At 39.8% G+C, this 13,936-nt stretch overlaps 1 protein-coding gene across 1 annotated transcript in view; it reads left to right on the top strand.

The window, feature by feature from the left end:
• The window catches only part of tnfrsf21 (tumor necrosis factor receptor superfamily, member 21), a 77,108-nt gene extending 63,618 nt beyond the window's left edge, over positions 1-13,490 (top strand). The window contains exons 5-6 of the mRNA XM_072556551.1: positions 10,593-10,890; positions 12,038-13,490. Of these exons, the coding sequence (XP_072412652.1) occupies positions 10,593-10,890; positions 12,038-12,267 (528 nt within the window). The 3' untranslated portion in view covers positions 12,268-13,490. The remainder of the gene's footprint in view (positions 1-10,592; positions 10,891-12,037) is intronic.
• The last annotated feature ends 446 nt before the right edge of the window (positions 13,491-13,936 follow it).

Genomic DNA, 13,936 nt, shown 5'->3' with positions numbered 1-13,936 from the left:
GGATGAGGGTAGGGCAGTTGATATGGTGTACATGGACTTCAGTAAAGCCTTTGATAAGGTTCCACATGGTAGTCTGTTGGAGAAAATACAGATACATGGGATGAAGGTGATTTAGCAATTTGGATTAGAAACTGGCTTTCTGTAAGAAGGCAGTGAGTGGTGGTTGATGGAAAGTATTCAGCCTGGAGTCCGGTTACTAGTGGTGTGCCAGAAGGATCTGTTTTGGGACCATTGCTGTTTGTCATTTTTGCAAACAACTTGGATACAGGCATGCGTGGATGGGTTAGAGGTTTGCAGATAATACTCAAGTCGCAGTGGTGGGCAGTGTGGAAGAATGTTGCAGGGAGACTTGGGTAGACTGCAGAATTGGGCTGAAAGGTGGCAAATGGAGTTCAATGAAGATAATTGTGAGGTGATTCATTTTGGGGACAATGATAGGAAGGCAAAATACTTGGTCAATGGAAAGATTCTTGGGAGTGTTGATGTGCAGAGGGATCTTGGTGTCAGTGTACGTAAATCCCTGAAAGTTGCCACCCAGGTTGATAGTGCTGTTAAGAAGGTATACGGTGTGTTAGGTTTTATTGGTAGAAGGATTGAGTTCCGCAGCCATGATGTCATGCTGCAACTGTACAAAAATCTAGTGCGCTTGTGTGCAGTTCTGGTTGCCCCATTATAGGAAGGATGTGAAAGCATTGGAAAAGGCGCAGAGGAGATTTACCAGGGTGTTGCCTGGTCTGGAGCGAAGGCCTTATGAAGAAAGGCTGAGGGATTTGGGTCGGTCCTCATTAGAGAGAAGAAGGCTAAGGAGTGGATTTGATTGAGACATACAAGGTGATCGGAGGATTAGATAGGAAAAAGTGAGTTTTTCTCCTTGGATGATGACGTCTGCTTGTACGAGGGAGCATAGCTGCAAATTTGGGGTGATAGATTTAAGACAGATGTCAGAGGCAGGTTCTTTACTCGGAGAGTGGTAAGGGTGTGGAATGCCCTGCCTGCCAGTGTAGTTAATTCAGCCACATTAGGGAGATTTAAACAATCCTTGGATAAGCACATGGATGATGATGGGATAGTGTAGGGGAATGAGCTCAGATTAGCTCATAGGTCAGCGCAACATCGAGGGCTGAAGGACCTGTTTTGCGCTGTATTGTTCTATGTTTCCTCTTGACAGAATTTGCAATCTTCTGTTTCATTAATTCCTTATTGATTAGTTATTTATTGTATGCTGTTTTGATGCCATGTTTGATAACAGGCAGACACACACTCATACCTGTTGATTTGGGTAACTGTGAAGAACTAGGGTCGACTTGTACATGAGGTATATGGAAGATACAAGGTTTTTTTGATCAAAAATAAGAGATCGACTTATGCATGAGACCAACCTATTCACGTGTATATGCAGTAGTTCAATTTCTAGAATTTATCTGTGCACCGTTGTCATTTCAGTAGTTCGATTTTTATTTGACTGCTAACAAATCAGATTTACTCAAAGAATTTTCATAGACTGTTTAAGACTACACAATACCAGGTTATAGTTCAACATGTTTGTTTAGAAGGGGCAGGATCATGGGACACAGAATTTATAGTAACAGATCAAGGTGTCATACAACTGATGCGATGTATTGAATAAACCTAGATTGCTGTTGAGTCTTAATCACTTAAGGTTGCAGGTTTCGATTCATTAATATGTAAATCCCAGAACTCCTTTCAAGTCACATTCCTGAGATAACTTAAGGTTTTATTTTTTAAAGAAGTTAGATTTCAGCTCAGACAATGAATTAAAGGTGTGAGATGAGAGTCTGTCTTTATTCCAACCATGAGTCAGACTGGTTCTATTTCCAAAGTAGGAATTTATAAAATGTCAATGGACTGCCTGCCTACAGATTGTGCGCTTTTTGAACAAAATTGAATGTATCTGCAGATATCAGTCTATGGGTGAATTTGCATTTGCAGATTTATATCTGCAGATTTGTTCCGTTTCGTTCAAAAAGAACACAATCTGTCAGCAGTTGTCCATGTGACATTATTTCCGGTTCTTCTTCCTCAGAGGTTGGTAAGTGGGGTCCAAATCAATGTGGTTGAATTGAGGTAATGGAATAGTGTAGGTTAGATGAGCTTCAGATTAGTTTCACAGGTCAGCGCAACATTGAGGGCTGGAGGATCTGCACTGCACTGTAATGTTCCATGTTTATTGATGGAGTTCATCACTAAACACATTGATTTGGACCCCATTTACCAGCCTCTGAGAAAAAGAACAGGAAATGATATCACCCACCTTAAGAGACCAAGGCACACAAATAGAAAGCAGGACAGAACACGAGAGTTTCACCGGAGACTCACTGATGATGTTACCGAGCAAGGTGATGAAATGTTTGATAACAAACCCTGCAGCTCAGCGAGCAAACTTACAACCTGAACTTTGATCTTTTACTAGAAATTCTGTGTCCTATGATTCTGCCCCACTAGCTACCTGACAAAGGAGCTGTGCTCTGAAAGCTAGTGCTTCCAAATAAACCTATTGGATTATAACCTGGTGTTGTATGATTTTTAATCCCAGTCCAACACCAGCATCTCCACATCATGTTTAAGACTTGGTTTAGTTAATTTTGGTGGTTGCTGCAGAGCACATTTCTTGTAGCAATGTGTTCTGCATTGATATAATTTTATTTTATGCTGTTCTTTTTCGTTCTTCCTTCATTTTGCTCCCTGCATGTTCCCAAGCATTTGTTTTTATAGAATCCCTACATGTGGAAACAGGCCTTTCGGCCCAACAAGTCCACACCGACTGTCCGAAGAGCAGCCCACCCAGACCCTTTCCCCTAATCTATTACACCACATTTTACCCCTGACTAATACGCATAACCTGCACATGTTTTGGATTGTGGGAGGAAACCGGAGCACCCGGAGGCATCCCACGCAGACACTGGGAGTATGTGCAAATTCCACATGCAGTCGCTTGAGGCTGGAATTGAAACCAAGTCCCTGGTGCTGTGAGGGAACAGTACTAACCACTGAGCCACCATGCCACTCCTTACTAGATTAGATTGTCTACTGTTTTGCTACTGTTTAAGTTCCATTAAAATGTGCAATTTATGGTAGTAGTCACTCACACAAGACTTATTTGAGCGATGGGCGATAAATATGCAGGAGCACATATAGCTGTGGTCACTCAATACAACTTATGTAAGTAACAACTCGACGTAATGAAATATAATTTGTGTTGAATTGAGGAAGTGGTTCGAGAGAGAAGTTGTAATATTGTTGCACAGCTTTTTTTCTACAGAACCATATCAAGTGTACTCAAACATGTAACACTGTTTAAAAAGTGCTCCTTTCTCTGCTGAGTACAGTTAAGACAGGCAGCGTAGAATGACCAAATCCCATTTCCCTTTTCCAACCTTCATTTCAACATTCTGTTCATAGAATTTTTCATAAAGTTTCCTTATTTATACTTGTTTCAGACACTGAGCCAATAAACCATCCACTTAGACTTTGGTATTATGTTTCAATAAGGCTACTTCAATCATATTGAAATCTAGACCTCACAGATTTCTCGTACAGAGAATGTTGTGCTGAGTCAGATGCCTGATGACTCCAAGTTTGTTTTGCAAAATAAGATCAAAGGTCAAGGTAGCTGTCAATGCGATGAATGGTATTCCTTTGGTATTGACTGCCAAAGCTCGGCCATTACATCTCCTTATGGTACAGTTGCTGATATAAAATTGCAGAAGTGCTTGAACATTTGAAATCAACTGTAGAACAAAGCAATCGGCTATGAACTGACAGCAAGTTTGAAATCTAGTGCAATTTTCCATTTTAGTCCGTTTTTCCCCAAATTCAAATGGCACACAGGCCAACTTTGAGACTAACCAAAACAAATCTCTTTTTTTAAAAAAATATAGTGACTTTCTTTTAAATCAAGAATGTTGCTATGTGGACTTTACACTGTATGTTATGGCTGTAAGCATGAAGCACTCCAGGAAAATCAAATGGAATTTCTGGTGTCTTTCTAAACAAGTATTTACTATTTTTAGCTCTGCTGCAATATTGGTTTTTAAATGTGTTTTTTAGCTGGAAATGTTGCACAGTATAGAGGGTTTTTTTTCCCCTATTCCTGACACCTGGAAGATAAGCAAAGTCTTTGCCTTCAGCCCCACACCCGGTGCCAGAGACACACAAACCTAAGTTTGAATTGAATGGAAATGTTGCCTGTAATCAGTTTGTCTGCATTTCAGCTAAATTAAAGAAGAATTAATTGGGAAGACCGAGGTCCCTATCAGAGACTCCCGTTTTCCATGTATCCTATTCTCTTACCTAATTGTTAACATTCTGCAAATGATATTGATGCTGACTTGTGGTGAACTATTTGATTCCATGCTAAACCTAGGACATACTGTGTCATGACAAATGCCACATTTTACCCTGTAATGTTGCCCACCTTCTCTCAACTGTCACCAAAAGCACTCATTCATTTGTCCTTTGGCATCTCTGGATTGGACTGTTCCAATACTCAGACACCAACAAGCCTTTCAGTTGATCTCAGCCTGACTGGCTGAACACATCAAGTCAGCTCATCAGTCTGCTTTTGTTCATCTACATTGTTTTTAGATCTTCCAATACCTCATTTTAAAATTCTTATTCTCATTCCAATCCTTCCATGTAAATAAGTCTCCATCTTTGCTTTTCTACAACCTCTCAACCCTTGTATAGAAGAACTTGAGAAATCAAAGCAGGAGTTGACCATACAGCCTCTTAAGCCTGCTTATCACTCAAGGTCATAACTGATCTAATTGTCCCTTTTAACTCTACTGTGTGCTTTCCAAAAAGTCTTGATTCTGTTAAATCCTCCATTTTACCCCATCATTGATAAAGTTAACCTCTGAGTCGTACTGTACAGAAACAGACCCTTTGGTCTAACCTTTCCGCACCAACAAGACATTCCAATCTGACCTAGTCCCATTTGCCAGCATTTGGCCCATATCCCTCTAAACCTTTCCTATTCTTGTACCCATCCAGATGCCTTTTAAATGTTGTAATTGTACCTGCCTTCCCTGTTTCTCTGGCAGCTCGTTGCATACACATACCACCCTCTGCATGGAAAAAGTTTATCATCTGGTCCTCTGTAAAGCTTTCCCCTTTCACTTTAAACCTAGGCTATTCATTCCATCCACCTCATGATTTTATAAATATCTGTAAGATCACCCCTCAGCCTCCACCCCAGAGAAAAAAGCCCCAGCCTATTCAGCTTCTAATTATAGCTCAAATGCTCCATATCCTTGGAAATCTTTTCTGCACCCTCTCACATTGTAACAATATCTTTCCTGTGGAAGGGTGACCAGAATTGTATGCAATATTCTAAGAGTGTTCTAACCCATGTTCTGTCCTGCTGCAACATGACATCCCAACTCCTACATTCAAATGTTCTGACCAATGAAGGTAAGCATGCCAAGCGCTGCCTTCACCACCCTGTGACTCAACTTTCAAGGAACTATGCATCAGTACCCCTTGGTCTGTTTGTTCAGCAATGCTCCCCAGGGCCTTACCATTCAGTGTATAAGGCAAACCAGGGCAGGACTTATCGAAATGCAACACCCCTCGTTTATCTAAATTTAACTCCACTGCCACTCCTCAGCCCATTGGCCCATCTAATCAAGGTCCCATTATACTCTGAGATGATCTTCAGTGTCCACCACACCACAATTTTTGTGTCACCTGCAAACCTACTACCATGCCATCTAAATTCACATCCAAATCAATTTATATAAATGATGAAAAGCAGTGTGGACCCAACGGTGATCTTTGTGGCACACCACTGGTCACAGGCCTCTTGTCTTAAAAAGCAATCCTCTACCACCACCCTCTGTCTCCTACCTTCAAGCTAATTTTGTATCCGATTGGCTAGTTCCCCTGGGTCCCATGTGATCTAACCTTACTAACCAGGAGAAAGTGAGTACTGGAGATTAGAATCAAGATTAGAGTAGTGCTGAAAAAGCACATCAGGTCAGGCAGCATCCGAGGGGCAGGAAAATTGACGTTTCAGGCAAAAGCCCTTAATTGGGAATGAGGATGGGAGCCTCGGGGGTAGAGAGATAAAAACTTTACCAACCAGTCTCCCATGTGGAACCTTGTTGAACACTTTTTGAAGTTCATACAGACAATGTCTATCGCTCTGCCTTTTCCATCTGGAATACTGAGTGCAGCTGTGGTCTCGTTAATAACAGATATGTTTGCCTGAGTATAATGAAGATTCACCAAAATATTTGCTGGGATGGAGGAGTTGTTTTCTGAGGAAAAATTAACTAGTCTGAGCATTTATTCTCTGGAGTTTAGAGAATGAGAGGTAATCACAAATGTACAAAACCTTACATGATTTGACTTAAGTTCTGTATTACCTAGCAACTATTTGTGCAATGTAGTTTTTTGCTTTGGTCTGGTTTCAAAACTAATGTAGATTAGATTAGATTAGATTAGATTACTTAGATTAGATTACTTACAGTGTGGAAACAGGCCCTTCGGCCCAACAAGTCCACACCGCCCCGCCGAAGCGTAACCCACCCATACCCCTACATCTACATTTACCCCTTACCTAACACTATGGGCAATTTAGCATGGCCAATTCACCTGGCCTGCACATCTTTGGTCTGTGGGAGGAAACCGGAGCACCCGGAGGAAACCCACACAGACACGGGGAGAACGTGCAAACTCCACACAGTCAGTCGCCTGAGGCGGGAATTGAACCCGGGTCTCAGGCGCTGTGAGGCAGCAGTGCTAACCACTGTGCCACCGTGCCGCCCACTAATGTATTTTACATTTAAATTAACTGTAACTTTGAGCATCACTTTTGATCAGTATCTTAAGCACATTAAGTACTATGCTGGCTCTATTCTGTGTGGGGACTAAGCCCAATTCAAAGCAACATCCAAGAACATTTGGCATCATGTTTCCAAGAGAAACTGCCCCAGAAATTTAAATTTCTAAGCAACTGACATATGACCAATTGACAGATAATTAACTAAATCCAATAGTTGAGCTTAAATTCAAAAAGAATGAATAATGCAGAAAGACTGCATTATTTATCATGCAGTTTCTTAAAGTTTCAGATGTTAAATTGTTACAGTGAGTTAATTTTTGGTGTATATTTTGAACACTCGATCTGAAGGAGCCTACATTCAGGAAATAATACTTCATAAGCTTTGAGTCATGTTGAATAATTTCAACTTTCTTCTGGATAAACACTGCTTCGACGAAGTAGCAACCCGCAGTTTTGGCAGGAAATGCATTCCTGACTTATTTGTCACCAAATGCTAATCTATAGTTTGTCCAGAAGTATGTAATTCTCTGATTAAATAATTTAAATAATTTATTTATGGACTCAGTGTAAACATTATTAGCGATTTTAAAACTCAAAAACTGATTCCTTTGCTAGACTTGATTCATACTTTCAGCATCTAAATAGAGTTGTCTTAATCTCTTGGGACACCACATTCAAGATCTTATTTTCCTTAAAGCCTTTTAAACTGAAATTAAAAATCACACAACACCAGGTTATAGTCCAACAGGTTTAATTGGAAGTACACTAGCTTTCGTAGCGTTGCTCCTTCATCAGGTGGTAGTGGAGGGCTCAATCCTAACACACAGAATTTATAGCAAAAATTAAGTGTGATGTAACTGAAATTATACATTGAAAAATTGATTGTCTGTTAAGCCTTTCATCTGTTTGAATACCATGACAGTTTCACTTCTTTCATGTGTAAATCACAGAACCTTTTTTTAAAAAGTTGCATTCTCAGGTTAGCTGTTAACAATGGTGATAGCTAGACAATATGTTGAAGGTGTTACCCCCTGTGTTCTCTGTCTATGCCATGATGTTTAGATTGATTCAAATCTAAAAAGTGAGATAACGGAGTTTTACATGAATTCATGCAGTTTTTGAGCAAAGTACAATGTAACCCTGCAAGTACAAATTCACCCCACAAAATGTGTGTGTGTGTGTGTGTGTCTGTTTGTTTGTCTGTCTGTCTGTCTGGGTTGGGGGTTGGGAGTGTGAGAAAGTGTGTGTGTGTGTAGTGAGTGCAATGTGTCTTAAGTCTGTGAGGGGGTGCGTGTGAGAGTGTGGAAGTGTGTGTGTGCGTATATAGTGCAATGGTGGTCACCTGTTGAGGCCCTCCCTAGGAGTACCGAACTTAGCTATCAGCCTCTGCTCGGCCACTTTTCGCTGCTGCCTGTCCCGAAGTCCGCCTTGGAGGATGGTCACCCGAAGGTCCGAGGTCAAATGTCTTGAAGGCTCTGAGCAACTGAAGGCTGATGATAGTGCTTAGAATCAGACAATGTTCTTTTTATCAAAGAAAGCAGCTCAGTTTCTGTAAATCTTCTGGTTTTTCTATTTGACTTTGTGTGCAATATGGCCATTAAGTACCATCTTGATTGACTTGAGGGAATGCATTGCATTTTTACTTTTGTTCATTCATGGGGTTTAAGTTTCACTGGCTAGGCGAGAATTTCTTGCTGATATTAGGTTCATGTCACTGCAGGTGACCCCCTCTCTCTCTCTCTCCCTCTGTCTCTCTCTCTCTCCCTCTGTCTCTCTCTCTCTCTCTCTCTCTCTCTCTCTCTCTCTCTCTCTCTCTCTCTCTCTCTCTCTCTCTCTCTCTCTCTCTCTCTCTCTCTCTCTCACATTCACATACAAGCACAGTTCACCCCTGCTCTCTCTCTCTCCCCCCCCCCCCCCCAACTTTGCCTCTTCACAACTCCATCTCTCTCTGGATCTTCCCCCATCTCTCTCTCTCTCTGCCTCTCCCCACTCTCTCTCTGCCTCTCTCACCTCTCTATCTGCCTCTTCTCTCCCCCCCCCCCACCCCCACCCCCACTGCCTCTTTTGCCCCACCTATGCCTCTTCCCACCCTCCTCTCACTCACACATATACTCCATCAATTTGTATTTGCAGATACAGTCCATTTTGTTCAAAAAGCACTCAAGCTGTAGGTGGAAAGTCCATATCATATTTTATAAATTCCTACTTTAGAAAGAAAATCAGTCTGACTCAAGGTTGGAATACAGACAGACTCTAACCTCACACATATAATGTATTGTCTTAGCTGAGATGTCACCTTTTCAATTCACTAATAAAATCTTAAGTTATCTTGGGGCTGTAACTTGAAAGAAATTCTGGCATTTACATATTAATGAATTGAAACCTGCATCCCCATTCTAAGTGATTAAAGACATAACAATCCAGGTTTGTCTAATACATCACATCAGTTGTATGACACATTGAACTTTTATTATAGATTTTGTATCCTGTATACCTGACCCACTAGTTACCTGATGGAGCAGTGTTCTGATAGCCCTTACTTGTAAATAAACCTGTTGGACTATAACCTGGTGTTGTGATTTTTAACTTTGTCCACCCCAGTCCAACACTGGCATCTCCACATCATTAACTGAAAAGACCATACACTATGTGAATATTTCTCAGTTCTATGCTAGCAATACAATTGGTCTTACTTTTGATCTGTAGCTTCTGGGGCCAATATAGTCAGCTTTTATGAGTAGGTATTCTGGGTGAATACATGAATAGGAAGGGAATAAAGGGATGCAGATCCCGGAACTGAAGACCATTTTAGAATGGAATGGCAAAATATGTCGTCACAGGCTTGAAGGGCTGAAGGGCCTGTACCCTTTGCTGTAATGTTCTTTGTTCATTTATAACCTATATTTAAAAATGAAAGGCTGAGCTGAGTAACCCTGGCCAAATCAAAACTGAGCCAGTTGTTGCTGTGTAAGTGTTGCTTGATAGCATACTGATGATGACACCTTACAACACTTTGAGCGTGAGTACACTCAGGCTGTTAATTGGCTAGGTTGGATTTATCTTGCATATTATGGTACTGGTTATTATATGGGCAATTCTTTGTGTGAACAAGTAATGTCAATATTGTAACTCTACTGGATGTAGTGCATCTACTTCATCAAGCCTTGTCGGGGGCCCATGGTATTTTCTCTATGCTGAACATTTAGTTGATGGGGTTAGTTGAGGACTGGTATTTATGATGCTGTGATTGATTATCCGGATAATCAATTTGGTGCTTCAAGCTAAAAATGATTGGAAATGTTTCGGCCTTGTCTGACATGCCATTTTTCTGCTTCATTCAGGGATATTTTTAGAAACTATTTTCAATTAGTTAGTTTCTGATTAACAGTAAACATGACTGTATGTGGCCATCTGTAGAACTTGTACCTGATTCATTATTATAGGATCATTCAACTCTGCCTACTGTATATTGTTTCTATTGTTCAGCATGAATGCAATTCTATGTTGTAGCCTCATCTAAAAATTTTATCAACATCTAATGAAAGAAGAAATGCTACCATTTCTGTACAGTCCTTGTTGTAGAAACAAATCCTCGTTTCATTCCCACTTGGCAACTTTGAGTAATTTAAATAAGGCTAATAACTTTATCTTCATTTCCCAAGCTGAAATTATTCCAACTATTTCAATTTTGTCTGTTTCCTATATGCACATGCTTGGATTCCTTTTTGGTTTCAGTTACTTTATTTTGCAGATGTTTTAAAATCTAAAATGTTTTCTTTTCCAGCTGGATCTTGAGAAACTTGTTCCTGTTGTCAACAATAAAAATGGAGTCGCTCCCAATTCCGCTGTTCCCAATTCCGCTGTTCCCAATTCCGCTGTTCCCAATTCCGCTGTTCCCAATTCCGCTGTTCCCAATTCCGCTGTTCCCAATTCCGCTGTTCCCAATTCCGCTGTTGAAACATCTTCAGCTGACAAGACAAAAGTATTTTTTGTGGATGAATCAGAGCCCCTACTTCGCTGTGACTCAACTTCCAGTACTTCATCTTCAGTTCTCAGCAGAACTGGATCTTTCATTTCCAAAGGTAAAAACTCTATTTTATTTGTAATAGTTTCTAAAAGTTCACCTGTTATTCAGCTAGTTAGTTTAATAAGAAAAGAATTCTGAAACCCATTTAAAATTAGGAATGGTTTCATACACTGTTATTCTACTCTTTTATTTTAAGAACTGCATCCATTTTATTTGATTTTAAATTTTATTTGCAAAGACATTTCCAGGAACAGCTGGTTTAAGTGAATTCATAATTTAGAGCTGCGTGAGAGTCATTGGAAGTAATGGTGTCTTAAAGTTGCTGCTACGAGCCCTAAGCTATTCCGTTACTCGGTCATGATTATACAGTGTTTCCTTTAACAAGTTGTCTGCTGACTGAAAGCAGTATTAACCTTCCTCCACAACTTATTAAAGCTTTACTGGTAGGGGCAGCTGTGAAGCCATGACCTCAGTGATGCATAATCCCTTTAAGAAAACCTTCAGTAGATTTTGGAGAGATTGTGGTGACCATATCTTGTTACAGTGCTTTTTTTGTGAAGTTAATACTGGGATATTTTTCTTTGTTCAGCAAAACAATTTATACATTCAACAATCCCAAGTTTTAAAATAAGTCAGAATCGTGGTCATTCCTTGGCTCAGGAGTGAACATGCAAAGGTATGGATGAACACTGATACAAGGTTTAGGATCTTAAAAGCCTTAACTGATGGCTCAATTTGTAACAAGACCAGTCAGGTGCTCTCAGGAACCTGAACTGATGTTTAGCTGCCATGGCAAAAGAACAACTACATTTGACTGATCTCATCCTGAACATGAGGAAAAAAAATCAGCAAGAGGCAGGCTCATTCTGTTGAACATTCTGTGGACTCTGCTGAGGGTCATGATAGTCAATGTCTATTTCTGATGCCCTCAGAATTGAACAATTCCATAACATGCACATGTCTCTCCTTGGCCGTTCTACTTCTCTGTGCAGCATGGCCTTGTGGGTCAGGTATTAGAAGACATCTATGAAATTGTATCGTAGCTGAACTTATTACTTTTAGAAAGATAAGCGAACATGAGAGAATCTTTGTTTTAAATGCAAACTTCGAATTGTCAAATGTTTTCATTTGAGACTTCTTTACGTAGAACTGTTCAAAATGTTTAAATGGGCCTAAATATTTATTTCTATTCTAAATTGCAGAAAAGAAAGACACCATTTTACGCCAGGTACGTTTGGATCCTTGTGACCTGCAGCCTATATTTGATGACACACTTCATATTCTTAACCAGGAGGAGCTCGGAGTGATAGAAGAGATTCCCCATGCTGAGGACAAATTGGATAAGCTGTTCGAGATTGCTGGAGGGAAGAGTCAGGGTGCCAGTCAGAAACTCCTGGACTCTGTTTATAGCCACTTACCAGACCTCCTTTAATTCTGTGCAGCATTGTATGTGATTGGTCATATTTATTGATGCAGAAATGGTTGGTCAGTGCCAGTAAAATGAAAGAAAGCTTGAACTTGTTCAGGTTACATGTGGCATTGCGCCCATCAAAGTGGAGATTATCTTGGGTAATTCATTTTGTAGTCTGGAATTGGAAGTTTGCTTCCACTCTATAGAAGCATGGCATCTGTCTGGCATATAGAAGCCAGTAATTTGGCCCTCCTTTCATTGAATGATATTTCAGTTCACAAAAATAAACAAAGGCAAATTGTGTGCACTTTTGTATTCCATTTAGTGTATTTAACTGGTATGGATTATTCTGTGTACTCAAGCACTAACTTTTAAGCAATTCCTGAAGTAAATTTAAAATAGTGATGTCTTCTATGGAGCTTGCTTTGATTCAGTTTTTGTTCCTTAAATGCGCTGAAGTCTGGTCTCTAAATGTTCATTTTCTGCTTTTTAATGCAAGATTCATTTTTTTTTACATTTTTCCACTTCGGTTGCTCTTGGTCTTTTACTGACTTGTTTTACTTTTTGCTGTTGAAATGGCTGTAGAAGTGGCTCTGATTTTCAAATTGATAGATAAGTCAGAGCTTTAATAATCAACATAGTACTTGAAGCAAGCTGTTGTACTAGTTAATTTTACTTTTACATGTATTTTCAACAGCTGTCTAAAAAATGGTTGAGGGTCTGATGAGAACTGCTGTATAGAATATTATAAAATGATTATAGCATATTGTGTAGAGTTGTCAAAGCTGGATGAGCACCATTCATGAGAAACTATTTTGTAGTGATCTTTCCAAGAAAAGAAAATTGTTGACCAGTTGCTTCACCAGTTGGGATGACATAGCTGGTTGAATATTGTGCAAAACTGGTGCTCAATTGCAGATCTTTTGACAATTTTAGCGGTACTAATGCTGTCACCTGCTACTAGCAGTATGTGAGAGAGAGCAAAACTATTTTTTAGCAATCTGCTTTGCAAATGTGGGAAGGGATATACAGGTACTTGTTTTGGTATTTTTTTTGAAACTACTTGGAACAAGTCTGTTACCAGTCCAGAATGGTACTAATTTATTCAGGGTACAAATATTTGAGTGTTTATTACAATTATCTGGTAAAATCATGCTGCATTTAGTTTCACTCGATATATAGCGATGTAAACTATTAATGAGATGCATCCAAATAAAAGTTCAAACTGCTTTTTTTTTCCATAACCATGTGTGTGTAATTTGTCCTTCAGCTGAAGGTCAGAGTTCTGGTTTTAGTCCAATTTGTCTATCAAGATTGTAACAGAACATTCAGTAAGTGTACAAAAGGATCTGTTTTCATATTAAAGAAAATTAGAATGGCTGTTTTTCCTGTGCAGTCTCCTCCAAACTTGTCACATTGATCTTGTTTGCTTCTGTACTTGCTGCTGCACTGGAATAACAGATGTCCTTGGTGAGTTGAGAAGCAGTTTTCCCTTTGCCTCAAGGTGAAATATCAGTCTTTAGATGATGAGTGCTGAATTTGTTTTTTCTTGAAAACTGGAGACTGCTTTTTCGTTACAAGAGTTCTAGTTGGTGAAAACATTTAGAGAATTATACGGGGATGAGGTCAAGCAATTCGAAACAGACTATATCCTGAGTTTGGGAGTCTGGAGCCAGGGGTGCATTGTATT

Source organism: Chiloscyllium punctatum, chromosome 3 (assembly GCF_047496795.1).
Source record: "Chiloscyllium punctatum isolate Juve2018m chromosome 3, sChiPun1.3, whole genome shotgun sequence".
Taxonomy (NCBI): domain Eukaryota; kingdom Metazoa; phylum Chordata; class Chondrichthyes; order Orectolobiformes; family Hemiscylliidae; genus Chiloscyllium; species Chiloscyllium punctatum.
The sequence above is the reverse complement of the archived record's forward strand: the minus strand, read 5'-3'. Positions and strand labels throughout refer to the sequence as shown.